The 22,858-nt window shown below is 31.7% G+C and overlaps 2 protein-coding genes across 6 annotated transcripts; one reads left to right on the plus strand and one right to left on the minus strand.

Moving 5' to 3' along the window:
- Positions 1–5,817: 5,817 nt before the first annotated feature.
- Positions 5,818–13,550, plus strand: SOL1 (carboxypeptidase D). Of its 5 annotated transcripts, none has more exons than XM_068634339.2 (15): positions 5,818–6,061; positions 6,507–6,579; positions 6,687–6,782; positions 6,980–7,010; positions 7,118–7,174; positions 7,924–8,019; positions 9,011–9,133; positions 9,451–9,555; positions 9,997–10,043; positions 10,604–10,729; positions 10,818–10,920; positions 11,152–11,214; positions 12,379–12,462; positions 12,653–12,716; positions 13,070–13,550. In XM_068634339.2, the coding sequence occupies exons 1-15, from the start codon at positions 5,959–5,961 to the stop codon at positions 13,381–13,383; spliced, it is 1,485 nt and encodes a 494-aa protein (XP_068490440.1). In that variant the 5' UTR covers positions 5,818–5,958; the 3' UTR covers positions 13,384–13,550. The 5 variants fall into 5 exon arrangements, with proteins under 5 accessions (XP_068490440.1, XP_068490442.1, XP_068490441.1 ...); XM_068634341.2 differs by having other exon boundaries at positions 5,839–6,061; positions 6,939–7,010; XM_068634342.2 differs by having other exon boundaries at positions 5,874–6,061; positions 6,957–7,010.
- A 1,418-nt stretch (positions 13,551–14,968) lies between these two features.
- Positions 14,969–22,594, minus strand: LOC137830392 (S-adenosylmethionine carrier 1, chloroplastic/mitochondrial). The gene is made up of 12 exons (XM_068637702.1): positions 22,415–22,594; positions 22,134–22,238; positions 21,581–21,663; positions 20,566–20,642; positions 19,731–19,821; positions 18,417–18,470; positions 18,246–18,341; positions 17,855–17,944; positions 16,234–16,285; positions 15,696–15,757; positions 15,474–15,554; positions 14,969–15,388 (listed from the first exon to the last, which is right to left on the minus strand). Exons 1-12 carry the CDS (start codon positions 22,446–22,448, stop codon positions 15,281–15,283), a joined length of 933 nt encoding a protein of 310 aa, XP_068493803.1. The 5' UTR covers positions 22,449–22,594; the 3' UTR covers positions 14,969–15,280.
- Between the last annotated feature and the right edge of the window lie 264 nt (positions 22,595–22,858).

Raw genomic sequence — 22,858 nt, forward strand, 5'->3', positions numbered from 1 at the left:
AGGTTGAAGCCTTTTTTTTATGGCAATTGGCAATGCCAGAAATTAGGTCAAAACCTTCTTTATGTCCATTGACATTGCCAAGAACTAGGTTAAAACCTTTTTTTTTATATAAACTAATATTGTTAGGAATTAGGTTGAATCCTTTTTTTTATGTCAATTAGCACTGCTAGAAATTAGGTCGAAGTCTTTTTTTATGTCAATTGACAGTGCCAAGAATTAGACCAAAGCCTTTTTTACGCTAACTGGTAGTGTCAAGAATTAGGCCGCAATCTTCTTTTTTTTATGTCAACTAGCAATATCAGGGATTAGTTCAAAACCTTCTTTATGTCCATTGGCAATGCTAGGAATTAGATCGAAGCCTTTTTTATGTCAACCGGCAGTGCCAAGATTTAGGTTAAAGCCTTCTTTATGTCAGGTGGCAGTGCCAATAAATAGGCTGAAAACTTTCATTTTTCAGTTACTTTCACCGAACATCAAGAGTTAAAAGAGTAATTTACCAATCTCACAAGGAATGTTTCTCATTAAAGGGATCATTCTCATTTCAATCTTTCCTTTCCATCTGTAATTTTGCTTCAAATCGAATCAAAAGTGCACTCACCTTTTCATGTTTTAATTTATGCTTCAGTTCATGTATGACTCGCTCCATCACAAATCTTTCCGTCTCAGTGGAGACAAGAGGACCAAAACCAAGGGTTTCCATTGAAGTTTCCTTCATATAGGTTGTTGTCATTGCGTCGCTCAATAATTACAATTTTCATGATTACGTGGTGTGATGTTTTTTGGAGGTAGGACAAATTTTGCATAACCTCACAGTGAATGCCAACTTGTTATGGTTAAAAGGTTTGTCTAAGTTATGGTTGTGTATAATGGTTTGAGTTAATTTCTATCTCTTCCTCTCTTTAAACGAGTCACAAAAATTTGATCCCATTTCCAATTAAGTTCCTCCTCTTTATAAGAGAAAAAGTTCCCACAATATATGGGATACTCGAAAACGGTTTCCAAAAATCGTGGATTAAATGGTTGGTTCCTGAGATTATCGCTGAAGATCTCGATAACCCTTAACATGCGCTCAAGTGACTTGAGGGGTCGGTCTTGTTGAGATTATGAGAGTCTAAGTTGAAGAAAGGGTGAATTGGACTTAGGAAAATTTCCCCAAAAATACTATTTAAGAAATTATGACAGAAAAAGAAACATATTGATTTCCTGATTTCAAGAAGCAGTTTCATAAATATAACATATTAGTTTTAGAATCAATAGATTTTATTTTTGACTTATCAACTCTAATCTTTATACAATGCACTGTTATAAACCAAATGCTTTGAACACAATGGGATATCAAAGATTCAGTTTAGTTTCAAAAACCAAAATCTTGAAAAACAAATCAAGTGAGACGAGACATTTCTTTCAAATTTAAAGAACATTTTTTTACACTCACAATTTAAAAAATCTATTTAAACAGGTTTTGCAAATATTTTTTTAAAAAAAAACAACAACAATTTTTCTTTTTAATTTTTTTTTTATATGAAGAGTTAAGAGTAAATCTTAAACCAAGATTGCTTTTAAGAGGCTTATCTTGAAGAGATAGTCTATCAAAGAGTAAGGTTCCCTCAAGTTCAAAGATTGATTAAAGACTTATTAAAAACTGAAAAATAGAATGTGTTTTTTTTTCAATATACCAGTTAAAACAACAAATTCGATTTTAAAACAATAGATTTATTTATCACAAATATCCATATTTCAGTTTTTAAATGCAGAGATTGAGAGAGAAGAGAAGCACACACAAAATTATTTTGGTTCACTCAAAGTAAGCTACATCCAGTTTCATCTTACACCAAGATGAATTTCACTATAACCACAACAATCTTTACAAGAAGACTACAAACAAACTAGTTCTTGAACCCTACAAGAACCAAAAAACACACACTGAAAACCCTATTTCAGCAACTTTCTACTTCAAGAAACACTATCAAGAAGCATACACAAAAACACTTTTACAAAGAAAGAAAATTTTGAAAAGAAAACACCTTGATTGCAGACTCAAGAGTTAGAACCAGGACCCTCACAGCTGCAACACTTAGCAGAACCGTGAATTCCAAGCCAAAGGAACTAGCACAAGAGCACTTACAAGTTTTTAAGAAAAACTTTCAAAAACTAAGCTAACTTCAAAAACTCAATGAAAGCACTTACAAATTGTATGTAAATTTGTAATTGCAAGGGATGATTTGACCTGAGATTATGCTTCCTTTTTATAGCTTTCAGATCAAAACAGTTTTCTGAAAAACAATTATAAATTGTTATAAAACAACAATTTGAAGTCTAAAAGAACAAGTTGTTTTTTGAAAATACTTTTGGTGGTAACATAACCACTTTCTGATTAGTTGAAAACTGAAAGTGTAAACAAGACAAAATTTTGAAAAAGCCAATCAATTTTGATACAATACCAATGAATCAATTGTTTTGTAAGACAACAAATTAAATTTTTGTGCAGTAAAATAATTTTATGAAAAATTTGAAGCAGTTTCTTAAAAAACTCTTTTCAAGAGACCCTTGTGCTTAAGTTCATCACCATGACTTTGAGATATGAGGTTTGACCAAGATGCAAAAGGCTACTTAAACAATTCTAACCTAACTAAAACCATGAAGAATATTTTTCATACATCTTCAAACAAGTTGTCTTCATCAAACACTTCTTCATGGAAGTTGAGTAGAATCTTCACTTTCACTTATCCTCAACAGGTATTCTCAAAACTGATGAATAAAGATCATCCTTAAGGAGTCAATTTCCTTAAAATCGATAACCAGACATCACTTTTCGAGCGATAGAAGATTTGAGAGCTCGATCTTCTCAAAACTAATTATTAGAAATCAACCTTTTGAACGATACACATTCATGACTGATTATTTATGTCCAATTACCTATGTTCAACTTCCTATCAGAATGCTACACTACCCAAACCTTTATTTTATTTGGTTTCATTGGTCCTTGTTTTCAACCATGATTACTATTTTGTAAGCATATGGTAATTAGATTTTCAAATAAATTCCTGCTTAATATCATTAATGAGAAAAGAAAAGGTTTCTTTTGAGAAGCAAGTGCAATCCACAATGATCCATAAAGTACCCAATCAATTAATGTTATGAATTGTAATGGGATATTGGTTTGTATTTTTTGTTAGAAAAATACATTCTTATCCACTTTAAAAGCAGTTTGCCAAAAGAAAAAAAAAATCTTACAAGTTGAAGCTACAGTTTTATCCCAACTTGTGATTATACTAGTTGTCTGGGCATATGCGTAATTTCAAGCATAATTTAGAAACACAATCATTTACCAAACATAGAAACCCTTGGGACAATGCATTCAACACATTGCAACTAGACGCAATCCATTCAGCATTGTCTGAAAGCATTACGTGAAGCGACTTGAATTAATTGAATGAAAATGTTGGTTTGATTAAGCGTATATTTGTATTTTAATTGTTACATTCAGTAAAATAATTTCTCAACGTTAAAAGTGATCCTAATTCCGTAAAAAAAAATTGTAATTAATTAGTAAGGATTAATTATTTTAAGATATAAATAGCATGAAATAATGGATGTAAGAAGGAATCGAATTTCATAACCAAATTATATCTTTTTGTGCATATTAAAAATTTGCCAATTACTTCCTGCCCAGACCTTTTTTTAAACTATGTCTTATATAAAATATAAAAATATTTTTTTGGATTTTATTTTCTATAATATCTTGTTCAGAATGTATACTTTTTATTTCAGAATAAATTTTCTATTTTAAAATTCTATTTCGAAATTTAAATTCTATTTCAATATTTCATGAAATATAAAAATCTAAAAAAAGGATCTTCTTTTCAAAATATATTTTTTCATTCCAGATTTTTAATTCTACCGTGAAGAACGATCTTAGAAATTCAGAAGTTGATTAAATGCGGCTAAAAAATTGAGGACGAAGTCTGAGAAATTATTAAAAAACTATCTATTTATTGACTGCTACAAAAGCATAACAAGAACAAATTGTCCTAGTAACCAATCTTTTGTATAATAAGACCGTGATAATTAGTAACTCTTTAATGGTATGTTTGGATTAGAGAGAAAAGGTAAAGATATGAAGAATTGAATTTGAAGTAATTTGAGAACAAAATGTGAAGAAAGTGAAATTATTTGAAGTAAGATTTTAAAATGGATTTGTGGAATTTTTTTTTATTCAAGTTTGTGACGTTAAGAGATAATTTTTAATTTTTTAAAGGTTTGAAATGTAGTTTTACTTATTTATACCTATCTTTAAAAATATTTGAATAATGAAATATAAGTATTTTTTTTTTTGTAAATTTGAGATAATTAAAATTTTGTAAATAATTTTTGATATCTTTATATTAAAAATTGTCAAAAATTTTGTTGTGTAAATTAAAAATAAAATTATAATAAATTTATGTATGATATAATGAATATAATTAGTAAATTTTTTAACTAAATATTTATTTAAAAATAAAAAATAAGTTACTTACTTGTATACAATTTTTTTAAAAATTAAAATATTATTAATAAAATATTTCAGTTAAAAAATAAAAATTATCTAATTATAAAAAGGTACTAATTATAAATTTTAATACAAATAAATAATATCTAAATATTTATAATTATAAAAACTCAATAAAAAATACTTTTAAACTAAATAACATTATTATATATATATATATATTTTATAATTAATATTATTATTATATAATTTTTTATTATAAATAATTACATTTATTGTTATTATTGTACAATTAAAATTTAATTATTATAATTAGTTACTATTATTTTTATTAATAATATTATTAAGTATTTTTATAACATAAATTGATCAAGAACATGTTGTGTCATGGAGAGAAAATTTTGCATAAGCACAAATCTTTCTTCTCTTTTTCTTCTCAGAGAGGATGAGAAAAAGATACCTCCTTCAATTTTGTAATTACAAATCCACTTAAATTATTGAATAGAAATACAAACACAATTAATTCCCTCAAATCTATATGTATAAACAGTAATTGAAGTGAAACAAACAAATAATAAGAGTTTAGCATTCTCCAACTCACCTATACAAACATTGATCCTCAAAAACAGACACTTCAGAGTGAACCCCTAAAATTACACAGTTAATATATGAAATCACTCAAGCACCATCACTGTTAATATAGTATACTCTAAACTTGGAATCTCTGCACCATATAATAAGCAAAAAAATAGTAGGTTTTACAAGAATAATAAGTTTTCTCAGCTTAAAGTTTAGTTGAACGAATAATTTTTATTATAAAGTTTCTAAAAGGTGAAAATAGCCTTCATGACATCAAAAGCTGTTTTCTCAAAGAATATATTAAAAGAATCTGATGGACCTTCCAAACTCACGAGTGGGTGAGTGAAGATTGAAAAGAGGGTAATTACTTTATGCACCCAATTTTTTTGAACTTACACCCAATCAATTTTTGAAATTATAAAATTGTCATTCATTCTTAAATTTAAAATTTAGAATTAAAAAATACATTTCAAAAAAGGAAATACGGAATAATTTTTTTGTGTTTCGAAAATAAAATTTCAGAAAATAAAATTCAGAAACATATGGGATCCGAAAAAGTATTTTGAAAATCCAAATTCAGAGACATATTTTAGAATACTAAATCCGAAATATATTTTGACCTACAATCTTTACTTCTATTTAAAAACTATAAAGGATATTTTAGTCATTTTGCGTCAATAATAGGATGCAGGTTCAAATTTGTTAGGTGGAGGAAGTAATTAGCTTGAGAGCCAGCCCATTTAGAGCCCAAAAGAGAGAAAAGGCAACACAACATTACTTGAATGTGAAAATTTCGATTTTTCACGTCACGTGAGGGACCCGATAAATCGCAACAAAACGAAGAAACAACCTGAGCCTGATGCCTGAAACCAACATCATCACCCACGTCGATGGTTATGAAGACGAAGCTCCTATTCTTTCTTCTCCTTTTTGCTTCCTTAATTTCCTCTTCTCTTGCCAAGGGTTCCTTGCAGCAAACCCTTAATTCTTCAGGTCTTCTTTGCATCTCAAACCATGCTAATTGCTTTTGTGTTTTTATTTTATTTTAGTTATTTGAGTTTATTTGAATTAACACGTCTCCATTGCGCTATTTGAGTTAATTTGGCTACATTAGAAATTAAGTTGTGATAACTAATATTTAAGGTTTGGAACTTTTTATTTTACGATATTGTTTACTCGTTATAATCATTTGTTGAATTTCTCGAGGTTCTGAATGGATGAGACTGTGGAAGTTATCTTGACTTGCATCTGGATTTAATTATTCTGTTTATTTTTATTTCAATTGCCTGCGTTAGAAGTTTGAAGTGAGATGTTTCAACTTTGGGGCGGCTCAGAATTTACATGTTGTCCTTAGTAGCTTGATAAGGTCTGCTGTTTAGTTTGAAAGGTGGGATTTTGAGTTTGAAGTTTCTAATTGGCATGTTTTTGTGTGTATTAGAAAAATTCGATGACTGTAGTAATGCAAGCCGTACAAGGCATTTGTTAGAGGATGAATCTCGGGCTCAGACAAGGTAATCATAATGGATCTTCTCCTGGATAGCTATGATGTGGTTATTTCTATGATTTGTTCTGCATTTAATGTGTTTTCATTTTTAATGTTTATTATTTTATTTACCAGTGTTGATTTGGCACAAGGATATATGTCCAATGATGACCTGGAACGGGCCATCAAAGAATTTGGACAAAGATGCAGCAACATTTCCAGGATATACAGGTGATTCCTCATACTGGTACAGTTCTCAATTGTCTATCTCAACATTTTGCCTCGACAAAGGTCATTAGAGTTTAGTGTTCATTAATACCTCCATTTACGAATAAATAAGCTTCTTAAAAAGTCTTCTCTTCTTGCAATTGATCAACTGACTTGCAGTTTGTTTCTCTCTTTGAGGGATTCTTGGAATGGGCTATCAGTATTGGGAATAGTGTAAATGGATTTCCACTGGTAATTTCTTCTTCTTTTTGGAATTAATTTATAACTTAAACTTGAATCTCAATAAGTTTCATATTACTAATCGTCATCGCTTTTTTCTTTTCCTTTATTCCATATAGTTGGTGATAGAGATTTCTGACAAGCCAGGAGAAGAAGAGAGTAAACCTGCATTTAAGGCGAGTGTTTGCCACCCAATACCAGTGGAGCAACTAGCTTATGCAATTATTTTATTTAAATTTTGCTGCTTTTGACTGGGAAATATTACAGACATTTAAAACTTTTAAAGTAAGAATCTCATGATACATTCAATAATAGATTGAAATTAGTTTTCCACTCATTTTAATCCTTTTGATTCCGATCATTATTCAATGGTTATTACTTAGAAATTCTTGGTAATCAATTCTCCTATCCGTGTCATATGGGATACTTGTCTTGATATTCCAAAATTGTCTTGCTCTTTATTAGGAGCACTAAGGCATTCTGCATGCATCAATTTACTAAACTGGCAGAAGTTTTTTGGGGTAAGTGGTTAAATAATTCAAGGATTTGAAGTTTAAAAGAAATCATTTATTTGAAAGTGTGTAGAAAACATTTATCATAAGAATCCCACTACATGTTCAATGCCCCTCTAAAATAATTATCTCAGCTCAATAAATTGCAATAGGATGCAAAATAATATTCGGAGTGACTACTCAATTATTTTTTTCTGGGACTTTTACACTTTTGCATATAAGGTTTAACAAAATGTTGTTGCTTTTGCTCTCAATAAATTATTCTTTATTGTTTTTTTTACTGATATATGGAATAGTTGTGTTTCCATTTTTTGCTATTATTTTGTGCTCTAGGTCATATCTATACTTCTTCTTTGTTAATCAAATCTGTGGTCTTGTATTCAGCAACTCTGACCAAAATTATGCTGATGCAGTATATTGGAAATGTGCATGGTGATGAACCTGTGGGACGCGAACTTCTTATATTTTTGGCCAATTGGTTATGTGATAACTATTTGAAAGATCCATTGGTATTTTTCTTTCCTTTATTTACACAGATATAATCTGATATCTTTCCTGTGTATGTCACTTTGATGTGCATGACAGATATGTGCCATTGCTGTTATATTGCTGATACTGTCAGAAAATCACAAGTTACATAAGAAATAGTTTGGGGAAAACTTATCTGAACTTTACAATAGATAAATTTTTAGGAGACATTACAGTTGTTCATGCCACATGGACTGAAAATTGTAATGTCTAACTAAATAGTAATGGTAATAGAATTATAATGTCTAGTTAATAGTAATAACAGCCTAAAGACAGATTTGTATTGTACAACTGTAACTTCTAATAAATAATTATGACTTGACAGCACAAAAAACATTACTGATACTGGTGGAAATTCTTGAAGATTATAAGCTGTTGTAATAAAGGTTTTAAATTGAGTTTGTAGTCTCATCGCATCCTTGATATTGTGGGAAAATTGGGGAGGTGATGTTCGATATTACTGTAAATTTGGACAAATTTGGTTGTCCGTGACATCCTTTATATTGCTGTAAATTGTGGACAAATTTGGTCATGTTGCAGTCACAGTGACTGCAAACTTTGTTGTGGCAAAAATTATTGTTGCATACTGTTATTTAAAACCTTGGTTGCAAATTGGATAATTACTGTTGTGCACAGAAACTCTAGGGACTGGCCAAAAGAGAAAATTATTCTACAGCCTATAACAATTTCTTTTTTTTTGCCGGTATTGGATCTTTTATAATGAAAAAATAGAAGGAATTCCATCCTGCTGTATACTCAGATGAGTGAATGTTAAAAGACTATTCATGTTACTGATTCATTCAATTTGTAAGCATGAACTAAATTTTCTATATATTGGAATTTCATTAAATCAGCTTTAGTATTCATATCTTGCATTTTGTCTGTTACAATCACTATTTTATGATTTTTTATTATTCGGTTTTTACTTTTACATTGTCTTGTCTTTGTCCGACTTTTAGTGACATGTTTCAGGTGAAATTGATTGTGGAGAATGTGCACCTTCATTTGCTTCCATCAATGAATCCTGATGGCTATAGTTTAAGAAAGCGTGGTAATGCTAATAATATTGATTTGAATCGGGATTTTCCTGACCAGGTATATGTTTTTTAATTCTAATAGTAACTGTAATGTATGCAATATTTTGATGAACTTGGTTGAAAACTGTTACTATGAAATAAAATTCTAATATTAGAATCAATATTGATGTTTTCATGTTGAATGAGAATTTACTATTAGAACCATGAGCTTTTACTCTTTGGATGTGCATGTAGACATAGTTTTATTTGCATTTAATTTAAATTTAAAGTTACAATTTTTTTTTGCATATCAAGTTATTTGTTAAAATTACTGCTATTCTTGCTAAATATCATCTTAACATTATCCTACAATGTTTCAATTAAAAAAAAAAACAGTTTGTTTCTATAAATGATGATGAGGATTCCCGGCAGCCTGAGACAAGAGCAATAATGAATTGGTTGAGAGATATACGATTCACAGCATCTGCCACGTTACATGGGGTATTAATTCTTTGAAATCACGTAATATCGTGTTTCCTTGATTTATTAATTCATTAATTTTTATGATGTGTACTCTGGACTAAACTGTTTATTTCCAGTTTTTCTTGCATCTATGGGGATCCTTCTATACATCAAGAAATTGCATCTAGTTTTCTTTCTGCAATCTTTCAATTTCCTTCATTAGATATACATACTGCTAAGCAGAATTATATGGGGTTGGTTAATGGCAATAAGATAAATTTGTCAAAAGTCATTGAAAACTTGTGTTAATTTCTTCCCTGACATTCATTTTATTTATTTTCATTCTATGGTTGAAAGGCCAACCTATGTGAAATAGCTTTGAATAGTTGATATTGTAGAATTGATTATGGCTTGTCTTTATTAATATTTTTCATGTATGCAGACTTGGTTCATTAATGGTGTCTTTTTTTTAAACCTCAGGGTGCACTTGTTGCAAATTATCCGTGGGATGGTTCTGAAGATAAAAGGTCGTAAAATACTTTGGTTGTACTCATTCCTTGCTATTTAATTTGCATTTTGTGTCTACTTTGCAACTCTTTATGTGTTTCCTATGTCATAATAAAGGCTATTTCAGTAGCTCACCATTTTTCTTCTGAAACGAAAACTTTACCTCAACTTTAAGACTTGCAGTGTCGTATGGAGCTGAATGTTGGATGGTAAAAAAGTCAGTAAGAGAAAAAGTCAATATAGCAGATACGATATTACTGCATTGGATGAGTGAACATACTAGACAACATAGGATAAGAATATAAATGCATTAAAGAAAAAGTTGAAGTAAATTGTAGAAAAGATGGTAGAACATGTCTTAGTTTGGGCATGTGTGAAGAAGACTAGTAGAAGCTGACAGTTAGGGGAGTAAATCAGACGGAAGATAGCCCTATTGTTAGATGTAAAGGGAAACCAAGAAAAACTATAGATGAAGTTATTAAGAAATTATTCAGACCATCTTCAGTGCTTTACTTTGGAAATGTATAATGGCATGCTTCCAATTGCGTTGAATTTGTCTATTGATATGAATAAATTGCAGGACAAAGTACTATGGGTGTCCAGATGATGATGCATTTCGGTTCATGGCAAGCATCTACAGTCATTCTCATTACAACATGTCTTCAAGCAAGGAATTTCTCGGAGGAATTACAAATGGAGCAGAATGGTATTGTTTTCTGAATGTATTGTTCTGTAGTTCATTACTGATGTTTCCTTTTAATGTGTGCACAATTTACAAATGGTACTCACTCCAGGTACCCTCTATATGGGGGAATGCAAGATTGGAACTATATACATGCTGGCTGTCTTGAGTTGACCTTGGAAGTTAGTGATAATAAATGGCCTAATGCTACTGAGGTTAGTTCTAACTTTTAATTCCGAGCAGTCTTTAAAATTACAGAAGAGTATATGGTAATATGTTGTTTATCACCTAACTCTGCATGTAAGGAGCTTGTGTTTCCATTTTGTATCCTAATTCCAAGTATCTGTCAGATACTTGGTTTCCATGTTTGGTATCTACATATTATTGGTTATCATTTATTTTAAAAGTTTCTTATGATGACACCTGTTTACTTTGTTAATGTGCAGCTTCCTATTCTTTGGAGATACAACAAAATGAGCTTGCTTAATCTCGTGGCAAGTTTGGTGAAGGTATGCTGTTTCTGTTCATATGCTTTACACCTAAAGAACTAATGTTAAATCTATATCCTGTCTTTAGCTTCAGAATTTTTCTAGAGGCCCTTCAACGGTTCTTGTAAATATTCAAGAGAGAGGACGTAGGAAGCAACAACCTATGTGAATGTATAATTGTATACAAGTGATCTCTCACATTATGTATCAGTTTTAATTTATAGAGATAATGAGGCTCTTTACAGTCTGTTGTAAAAGTGTGTAGTATGAGAACACATGCTAATTACATTACATACAATATATTATTATGGCTACTATTTCAACAGCTCCCAGTGATAAAATCATATTTTCTTTTTGACTCTTGAAGTTACTTCACTCATGATTGGTCACCTTTTTGCCCAAGGAGAATCATGATAGAGACTGGTTGACATAAAATACCATAATAAGGAAACATCAGTTCTTAATTCCATGTTCTCCATAATGGAACTGGACATCTCTCATCATTTCAGTTATAGTTTACACTGGAAAATCCACATCAAAGAAATTACTCTCACCCTTCTTCATATTCCATTCTATTAGAATATAGATCCAAAATATTAAGGCGTTGTCAATGTGTCCTGAGAAAAGGAGAACATAAGCTTCCAAGAATTCTCAGGCATGTCATAACCAAACAAGTATGAATCTACTGTGTCGTGTATCCTCTATTATTTATACCAATTACGAACTAAGGCTGGGAAGCCTTTTTTTATGTGATCATCTACTCAGAATATGTTCAAAGGGCAATGCGCACAAGGAAAAGGAAAGTTTAAAAAGGGGCTTCAGTAACTGAACTGCTTTCTGTCAATTGCTACCATCTGCACGTTATTCTATAGCAGACATAGTCGTATTCTTTGATTTCTAACATTTACTGTTCTTCCCTTCATTTTTTACAAACATTGAAGGAGACCTGAAAGATTCAGTTTCAAAATGCTTGAAATAAGATGTGCAATAATATTTTGGGAGTTGCATGTTTTTTGTTTATTGGGCTTAGTTGTATTTTATTCTTTCCTGTATCTTTTTTTATTAGAAGATAACCTTTTACATTATATTTCAAAATGCATAGATCGGTTAGCAGATTCTTATGGTTAAAGTGTTGGTCCTGCTGCTTCCTATTAGATTGATTAGCTATTTGTTTCTACTCTCTAGACAGGAGTGCATGGAAGAATATATTCTTCAGGCGATGGAAGGCCATTACCAGGCTCTATAACTGTCAGTGGAATAAATTACACAGTATGTGAAAGTACATGTTCTTTTTTGCATTTTTCCTTTCAAATTTGTCCCTACCCCTCTTCGTTTTAATTGATAGTCTATGGGTTGTTTTGTTCGTTGCTACAATTCTTGATATCTTCTAAATGCATGTTTGATTTTACGCTTCACTTTGATGGTTTAATTTGTATCTGTTAATTTTCTGGACTAGCAGGTTACAGCCGGAAAAACTTTTGGTGACTATCATCGCTTTCTTGCTCCAAGAGATAAATACGAAGGTATTATTATATTGTGATCCAAATTATTTTTCCAGTATAGATTGAAGTCTACCCAGAAGACGTTCTCAAATAATTAAACTCTAAAAATGCAATTCTCATGATTTGGTGAAATCTAGGTGGGTTCTCAAGTCGTCTAAACCCAAGTAAATTATTACATCAAATTGAATTCATATGAAACTTTGGGCTCTAAATTGAACTCAAAGGGAATTCAGATTGTACTGTCATTGGTGAAAAATTCCTGGATGGAATATAGATGTTATCCCAACCCAGATGACAATATCCTCTCTTTTCTTCAGCCTATTATACAAGTTTCAGTTTATATTTTATAATAAATTTCTCATTCTAAATTGCAGTAGTGGCAACCATGCCTGGCTACAAGTCAAAGAATACTACTATTTGGCTGGATGATGGACCCGTGACGTTGGATTTTGTTCTTGATCCTGAGGTCAGTGTCAAAGGAAGTGTGCTACAGAATGCCTGTGATTGTGACTGTAACAGTAAAAGCACACAAGAATTTGTTCAGTTTCTTTGGGGAGCTCACTTGGAAGTTTTCTTTATTTTGATTGTCATTTTAGGATTTTTACTTTTATTATTTAAGAGGAGAACAAAAGTCAAATTTCCAACAAGTAGACCGTTGGCGGGGTCAAAAAGAACTGTCGAGGTTTAAAGTCATTGAAATGTTTTTTGTATTAAAGTTTTGTTGTATATTAAGGTTTGATTCCTTCAGATAGCTAACGTGTATTCATATTACTGAATGGTGTTGTTTGAAGGAACTAGGACTATTTTCATATGAATATTTCTGAAGATGGATAATGTTAGTTCATGTTTATTTAATGCGTCAAATGTTGGTACACTTGAGTTCGTGAAAGGAAGAAAACGGAAATAAAAAAAAGAACGTTGCTCAAAATATTCAATAGTACTGGTATGGACATCTGCAGAATCTCGACCAATGTATTAACTGTAAGTTAAAGCTGGAAGTTCAGCTCCTACAATAACCCAGACAAGGCAAATGCTCCCTGCACCCAACACATTTTAACCTGCACCCAACACAATTTTAAAAATTCCAAAAATGCCCTTTATTCCGGAAATAAAAATCCAGAATTGAAAATAATATATTCCAGAAAAATATATCTGGAAGTGGTTATTGAGTTTCGGAAATAAAAATCCGGAAACAAAATTTAAAATTCTATTCCGGACAAAAAAATCCAGAATTGATAAATATTACATTCTGGAAAAAAAAATCCAGAAAAGAGATTATTGTGTTTCGGAAATAAAAATCCGGAAACAAAAATGAAAAACTTATTCCGGATAAAAAATCCGTAATATAAAATTTCGTTCCAGAAAAAAAAATCCGGAACACATATTTTGGAAATTTTTTTTAAGGATAGTTTCGTCTTTTCCGCTGAAATCGGGTGCAGTGATATGGTGCAGGAAGCAATTGCCCCCAGACAAAATACTCATGATCTTTGGAAAAATTATAAGGGTGTTTCTTCTTGCACCCCATCATTTTTCAAAATCTCAAAATTGTCCTTCACATTTTATTGAAAACGCAGTTCTGAGTTGCAGGTGGGATTGTGAAATTTGCTGCAGCAAAAGTTGAGCTGTTGTTCATGTGTTAAGAAGACTTTGTCGCTGATTCTAGGTAATAATTGAGATGTTGTACTCTTTTTGGATTAAGTATGGTAGCCTATTTTCAGAATTGGAAACCTGTAAGTGAAAATACGCTCCGAAATGGAAAGTTGTTTTCTGGAAGCAAAAAAATCTGCTCCGGAATGGAAAGTTATTCTCTGGAAGAAAAAAAATCTATTTTAGAATGGGTGTTCCGTAATACAAAGTTCTTTTCCAGAATAGACATTCTAGAAGAGAAAAAAACCTCAGATTTATTGTTGCCATTTCACATTTTTTATAGAGTGCAGGAAGAAGAAAGATGGGTGCAGGAAAGAAACACCCAAATTATAAATGCACCATTTGAGCCTGGGTGAATCATATAAGCTTGACGTGCTAGTTGGACACTTCAAATTCATAATTTACGTAACTGAAGACAGTTAATGTATTTCAAAGCTATTGATTTGAATTTTACATTCTCCATGAAGAGATGGTTGTACAGGTTGAAAACATGTTTTTCATTTAAAAGTGAGAAGAAAAAAAAAGACTTTTAGGGGCGCATATACCACGAGCTACAATTTCTTTTATCACTTCCTTTCCATAACTCTGCTCTATTGTTTCGTATTTTGAATAAAACGAAAGAACCATTTTTCAGCGCTGAAAAAAAAAAAGATGAAATAAATAAATAATGTACATTTGTTACAATCTCTGCTTTGTTAGCCTATTTGGAGAAAGCTCCGGGCAGATTTTATTCAGGCTTTATGACAGCCCAAATTTCAATTTAGGCTTGAATTTCCAGGTCCAAAAGGGCTTATCTTGAGCTCACCCTTTCAGGCCCGGCACCAATTTAGGAATGAAGCAGAAGAGGAAGAAGCTGAACAAAAACTATGAAATTGAATTAAATGTGCATTGCAACATCATCAGCTTAATCCCTGCCTAGAAGAATCTCACTTCTGAATCTAAGCTTTGGGGTGGCGATTCTGAGCAAGAATTCGCTTTGTCTTCTCAAGAACACAAAAAAATATTGAACCTCCAACTCCTATCCACAAAACTCTAGGCCCAATACCCTGCAGGACAGTGCAAATTACAAAGTTAATCGAATTAAGCATTCGGCAAGTTTTGGGTAAGGAAAAGTAAGAAGAATGAGTATACCTTAAAAAGAGCACGAGTTCCTTCTTCTTTAATTATTGTCCTCACACAATCACTGATGCCTTTGTAATGCTTTTGTGATCCCTGAAGTTAGTGACAAAGAATTCAAATAAAGCACGTTCGAAGAAAGAGAGCGAAATGCACAAAGCAACCCGTTAAAAAAAGGAGCTTCATTTGGGACCCGTCCCAAAGATTTCTTTCAAATAATAAGAAAAAATTCTGTACCTGAACCATCAATCTGGTCTTTACTACATCAAGAGGAGTTGTGACTGCTCCAGTTATGGCACCTGTCAGATATAAAATTCACCATTCTCAGTTCAAATAAATCAAGTTGGGTAAGATAATAGTATTTCAGCATAAAACATCGAAAAATAGGCTGATTCGAAGCTAATTTTTGCAGTAGTAATGCTTCTTACGGCCTAGCTACTAGATTAAATTATTGGTTCAGCATGTTGCAAATTCATATACTATCTTCCCTTTAATGGCACTTTTTACCAACTCGCAGGGCCACCCAATTATGAAATAGTTTATCTTTCACAAAAAATACATGGCAAAGTATGGAAAAGAAGGACCAAGAGCCAATATATAAAATTAGAGGCAACATTGATGATTAAGATAACCTTTTACATAAAACCAAGGTAAAAAAAAGAATAGAAATTCCAGATGAATTCAGCCATACAAGTTTGCCATCAATTCCAGGTAATAATGTACTTGAAGCATAACTGAATATTTCAACAGAGAGGTTTTAATAGATATGTAGTACCAGCCACTGCCCCAAGCATAGCATTCTCTGGATCATTAGGATCTCTTTTCGCCTGTAAAGAAACAAAAATTCAGAAACAATGAAGTACCTCTAGCGAGCCTCTTATTGTAGATAAATAATAGAAAACTTTATTGGACAAAAAAGATGGCAAAGTACAAATATGCAGAGAATATATCATCTAAAAGAGTGAACGAAAATGAAAATACAAGGAATATTTAAAGACTCAGTAATATAGTAAAGTTGTAGGAGTGGGCAAAATGCTCAACTATCATAAAACTGAACCAAACTTTAAAAGTGGTTTGAGAGAACTGAATTGAATTTTATAATGGTTTAAATGAATTGAACTGAACTATAACATAGTTTGACTGAACTAAACTAAATTAGAGTACTCTAAATTGCTTGAATTATATGAATTATTTATATTATTACCAGTAAACATCCTATCTTGAAGTATATTTTCAAGCAATTAAATTCAAGCAATCCTAAAGTAATTCAATTTTGTAAAACTAATTCAATAGAACAATTCAGTGCAGAACCTTAGTGTTCAGTCTCTCAATATCAAAAAGGGCAACTACCATGAAACAGCCAAGAGCTTAACATCAAAGACAAGCAACAAAACAATACCATTCCTTAAAATAATATTAGGGGCAAAGAGACATTTATAGACTATAAGGAAGCGAGAAATTTGTCGAAAACCAATAGTAGAAATGGGAGAAAAATCAATTCTATTAATTTGAAAGGAAAAACAGAAAATAGGAGTGATATCTCTCCTCCAAGGATTTTCCTTCACAAAGGATTTATCTTTTCACAAAGAGCAAAACTTCAATATACAAATGATAACCCAATAAAATGTAATTTTTCCTCTTAATTCCCCCTATTTATATATAACTAATTTCCTCTTCTATATCTAATTCCCAACAGAACTTCACCTGGTACTGACCAAAACACTCTTTCAAAGAACTGAAGAACATAGAGAAACTGAAAAAATAAAATAGCGTCACTTCAAACTCTAACAATCAAGATAGGAAACTTAGAAAAATGATAGATACATTTAACACATGTAACTAAAAAGAGCTAGCCCCAAGTTTTTTAGTTGGAATCATATAAAATTCACTCTATAATAAAGTGTGTTCCAACGAGAGTGTTGTTAGAATTGCTCAAGGACCTATACATCAACCATTATCGTCAACAGAAAAAGAGAAAGAAGATAAGCTGCATTCTCTCAAGAACTTTTGTCTGCACTAAAAATTTGTTTACCTGGAATGAAATCCCTTTGGTTTCTATCTTATAGAACCTCATTCAAGCAAAGAGAAAGACCCATCCTTGGTTGTAATGATCTTATAATATTAATATATATGCTTGAAATCCTTATTCCTGAGCTAATTATAATAACATCTATCAAAATGATGTCATAAATTCGATAAATATTTTAATATTCATCAGAAAAATTCTAATGAGCACAACCTTACTAATTTTATGCACTAACTTTTCTTCAACTCATACAAAATCAGATATACAATTTTGCATGAAACAGAAGCTTCATTTTTTAACAGATGGTTTAAAACCAAAAACAACTTTTATAAAATTCCATATAAATCAATTGACACTTAAACAAGCTTACCGCTAATTTATACCCAATACGGAGCTGCTCATAAATGCATAATTCTATGGCATCAAATGGTAAATCTCGCAATAAGAAAGATCCATATCCCTACAATATCAAAAAAACAAAAATAGAGATCAAGGGAGGTAAAAGAAAAAAAAAAGAGTTCACATATACATAATATTCAAATAGCATGTAAAATGGAAAGCTAAACAATAATGTAAAAAGGCATTATGGTATCCTGCAAACAACAACAAATCTCTTCTCACTTACATAAAACTGCCTTCCAGTGTTCTCTGAATAAAAGGCACCACCCAGAACAATATTTTTAAGCAGAAATCATATGCTATCTAGAAATTAATAACTAATCAATGGTGATTTCTAAGATATGAAATTAAGCCACACATACCGCATAAAGACCTTTAAAACCCTCATTTGAGAGAATGAGACGAACAGCATCTGGGGCTGATCTAAATTGCCCAATTTGCATCCTTTGCTTAATAACCTAGAAAGACATGGCTATACTCTAAGTTCAAGAAAGAAGAGAATGCTTGGCAATAAAAGCAGTAAAGCTAATTACCTCTGTTGGAACACGAACAACTGAAGAAGCAATGCCTCCAATAGCACCTGCAGCCTGCATTCAGTTTCAGAAGATCAAAATAGCAAAAATTGAAAAGAAATGTCACCCCAACTTCAAGGTCAGGGCACCAGGCTAAGTGGCTTGTGTGCCAATCATAGAAGACAAGCTTGATGTTTCGACGATCAACATAATAACTCACCAAAAAGTTCGGTTAACTAGTCATTAGTAAGTTTTATAACTTCTATTTGTCTGTTTCTGTTTATATGCATTCTGATTATTATTTTTCAGTGGCACCAAAAGTAGTGCAAATTTATGTTCAAGATATAATATAAATTGACCTGCAATTTAAAGCACAAACATGCACAAGGTGCATATCAAACTAGAAAATCTCTTTCAGGCCAAACATAAGCCCAGGCACAAAATCTATCACTGTTCATGTCAGCTTGAGCTACTCGAGCTATGACAGTTTGGATAAATTTCTCAATAAGCATTTGCAAAAGAAGAAATGGAGAGGTAAAATGAATCAAAGTTTTCTCATACAAAAAATTAAGTTATGCACCTCAACTTTTGAAGAAGCTTGATGAAACTTGAGAGAGCTTCTAAAGAATCAGAGTACATAAGTTGATTTTTAACCAATGAGAAAAGCTTGATGCATTTTACCTTTATTGTATTCGCTTATAAGTGCTTGTTGAGGAGCTTATCAAACTGGACCTCATGCAGACTAAGGCTAACTTGTAAGCATTGCAGGCCATTGTAAAATATTATAAAGCCGCTATCTTATTGAATTGGTTAAGAAAATGTTTTGGTGAAATTTCTTGGAAATTTGGAGATCAAACAAAATTACCAAATATCAGATACCACGATAAGTCTTCTAAGATTTTCAATTGGACAAGATTGACTGGGGCATCATCACATTTTTAGTTTGCAATGTCTTCCCTCATATCGTTTACAAAGGTTGAAAAGTATCTTCAATATGCATATAAAACAATAAAACATGTCTGAAAATATGATTTGGAGGTACCCTCATCAATGTCATATATGAAAGTACTGGGTTCTCATGTTTTTGGTTATCTACTCATCTTGCTGTCACTCCTGGTTGGTGTATCCTAGGATTTAACTCGCTAAGCAATGCTATGAAACCAGAAAATTGGTATACAGACATAAAAAATTAACATCAGAATTCTAAAATTGTATGTGGGTGAAGAGCATAATCACATACATAGCTAAGGTGGAAGTTGGTGGTACATGGCAAATAAAATCACTGCGAAGTTAATTTGAAGAGATTGTCTCTTTTAAAAAAGTTAGCCAACTTACAAAATGAGCCACAGCACTGAGATTCTCAGGCAATGACTTTAGCAATTGCTGCTTTGTGGGTTCATACACTCCAATAAAAATTGCAGACGCTCTGCAAGGAGGAAGAATGGTCTATCAGGCATACATACTGCATAAAATAATCAATTAAGAACCAATGTTTTTACCAAAATAAAAGAATGTTAAGGTCAAGGTATCCTGAAAAAACTATCTTGTTGCAGTAGATAGATTAAAAGTATAATTATCTTCCTCATTAAGATATAGCAGAGTAAAAGCAAGAAATGCCCAAAATAGATCCTCTCCAACTATTGCCACTGATAATAAAAGGTAATTATGTTTTCTAATATAAGTTAGAAGAACATTAATCTTAACTTGTGTCATAAATCATAATAGTCATGAGCTCTAGGTTCCAAAAGAGCTGAGATAGTTCTGAGTACAGAAATAGTAGGTAGTGTCTATGCTCTTGCATATTTACTCAGATTAAAATGAGAATACAATCCATCATTTTCTCTAGTACAAATATATAAACCACCTTCAAGAAAATAAAAATAAAAATATTTATTCAGAACAAGCAGATACAGAAAATTTTAAAAATGATTATAGAATAAAAACAGATTCCTCTAGTCAATTCCTAATATAGATAAAACTAGGAATAGAAATTTTCCATGCTAAGTTTATGGCACATAACAAAAACATCTAATTAACTTGAATTCAAAAAAGTTCGTCATGGAAAAAAATAAAGTGAAAACCAAAGAACTCAAGATAAACAACAAAAAAGTGATTGCCTTAAGAAGTGCGAAGGATGATGATGTAAATATGAAAACAAAAATTCACTCACGGCAAGACACCAACAAGATTTCCAGACAGTCCAGAGTACAGACCCTTCAGAACAATTTTTCCTCCATCACGAGCAACCTGATATGGGATGGAATGAGATATAAAATCAAAATTGCTGCAAGTCTGTTTGTTCTACAATTTTGACACTGAAACTGTAGAATAACATGGCCAACAAGTTACCTGTTACACAAAAGGAAGAATTCCATGCATTGGTCAAAGTCAATTTATGTTTAGTGGCTTATACGACAGACTCTTTCTAGAAGAAATGGTGAAGGGAAAATGGAAAAATATAACAGGACTAATATTGTTGTTAGAATATATGAAATATCTTATCATATCTTAGATTATCCTTGAAAGCTAGTTTCTTTATCCCCTTGTTATCTCTTAAGATTAGTTACTATGTTTTCTTATCCTATCAAGATTTGTTTCCCTAATGAGTTAGGATACGATTAGTATAAAATTTAAAAATAAGGATTAATACTCTTCGTTGTATGAACATATAAACATCATCCCACTGTAATACATTTCAATTAATATCAATTCATTTTCGTTCTCTTTTTTCTATCTTCCTCCTTCTATGATGAAAACACCATAATTTCAACCATTCTAGTATTCCTTTCCTTTTGAGGATTAAAATATCACAAGTTAAGAAATGCCAACACACTGCTCCATTAGCATAAGTGTTCACATCAAGCAGGGTAGAATGAATATCGAACAAAGTCAATATCTCATGCAAAAATACAATTTGAATATCACATCTTAAGTGACAATTATGAATTTACAGAACTCAAACTTTGACATGAACTAACATTTAGAAGCCACACTAAAATGGGGAAAAGAATATAGTATTTGGACAACTGCATTTTCAGACCTACAATACATGCTTCCTCTTGTAAAAATGAATTTGGTTATTTATGTTTCCTTCCTAGCTCCTCCCTCCCCTTCAACCGTCACCAAACAGATGATAACACAGAAAAAGTAGATTTAAAGGTTTACAATATATACACATAATTCACCTGTAGTCGAGTTTTGATGGTATCAATGGGGTATAAAGCTGTTTCTACCATGACACCCGCAACACCTCCAGCAATGCAACCATCTGCAATTAGATAATATTTGTAAATATGTCATACAAAAAAAATACTAATAGCAAAAGACAAATAGAGATGCGTGATTAGATGCAACTTATGACCAGTGGCAGACCCGGCATCATGAACCATGACTATGCGTAGAAATAGAAACATCGTCAACTATTTTTCTTGTAAAATATGGAGCCAAACATTGGAAAATCCAACTAAGACAACATAAGTTGTCATGGTTATCAATTCGCAATAGCATATACAGGAGGGGGGAAACGAGTATTTGAAACAGAAATTACAGTCTCAATGCTTTGAAATTTTCAACATTATATATGTCACTGGTCTCACTATCTGCTCGAAATGTAACATAGACACGCGACATATGCATAATGCAATAACAAGACAGACTGACCCAATATTTAAACACCAAAGGATTGCAGTTTTTGTATCCATGTATCTAACAATCTTCAGCTGGAATGGCGAAACTTACCATATAGAAGACGTAAAAAGTCAAACGGCTTTTTCTCTCCTTCAGTGATGGACATGAAGAACTTATCTGTGTCCTTCTGAACAGACATTTTAGACTTCAATGCATCTGTACAGACAAGTAACTTGTTCAAGATAAGCAAGGCAAAGCACAAGCACAATGGGGTCAGAATGAAAGTCAAAATCACCAAAAATAAAATTGAAATTTGAGGAAAACCCATGTGGAATGCGACAGAGTAATGGCTACTATGATTCTCTGTTACGAAATAGCAAAGAGCAGAATACCAATTGAATCTGGGGAGGGAACTTTCGAGGTCATGGGCGCAAAGATCAAAGCTTTATCAAACAAAAACAACTTTCTTCCGACTGTTCAACCAACCAAGTTTGCTGTACTCGTTCACTTCACGGCGGGGAGTAGCCAAATCCTGCAACAGATGGGTTTTACATGCGTTTATTTATTTATCTAATAATAATAAGGTTAAATTAGGTTTTATTGTTTGATTTTTTTAAGAAAAAAGACATTTAATAACTGTTACGAATTTTTTCTCTCAAATAATCTCATATTTCCCAAAAACAATATCCAAAAAACTGGTTAAATAATTATAAAACTAGACCTCTCCACTATAGCAGGTCAGAAATAAAGTTTTAGAGAATCGATTTCTGTGACCTAAAATGATTTTCAGACAACTTAAAATAAGTTGAAATTTGATTCTTCAAAATCCAAATTTT

Source organism: Phaseolus vulgaris, chromosome 7 (genome assembly GCF_051622355.1).
Source record: "Phaseolus vulgaris cultivar YP4 chromosome 7, ASM5162235v1, whole genome shotgun sequence".
Taxonomy (NCBI): Eukaryota; Viridiplantae; Streptophyta; class Magnoliopsida; order Fabales; family Fabaceae; genus Phaseolus; species Phaseolus vulgaris.

What these genes read in the sequence shown, in the direction of transcription:
- SOL1 (XM_068634339.2), top strand. Translation starts at nt 5,959, where the DNA reads ATGGTTATGAAGACGAAGCTCCTATTCTTTCTTCTCCTTTTTGCTTCC. An exon ending in AGAGTAAACCTGCATTTAAG is followed by an intron (nt 7,175 to 7,923) that starts GCGAGTGTTTGC and finishes ATGCTGATGCAG; the next exon opens with TATATTGGAAATGTGCATGG. An exon ending in TCAGTGGAATAAATTACACA is followed by an intron (nt 12,463 to 12,652) that starts GTATGTGAAAGT and finishes CTGGACTAGCAG; the next exon opens with GTTACAGCCGGAAAAACTTT.
- LOC137830392 (XM_068637702.1), bottom strand. Translation starts at nt 22,448, where the DNA reads ATGACCTCGAAAGTTCCCTCCCCAGATTCAATTG. An exon ending in TCCCTCCCCAGATTCAATTG is followed by an intron (nt 22,239 to 22,414) that starts GTATTCTGCTCT and finishes TTGTCTGTACAG; the next exon opens with ATGCATTGAAGTCTAAAATG. An exon ending in TCAGTGCTGTGGCTCATTTT is followed by an intron (nt 18,471 to 19,730) that starts GTAAGTTGGCTA and finishes AACTGAATGCAG; the next exon opens with GCTGCAGGTGCTATTGGAGG.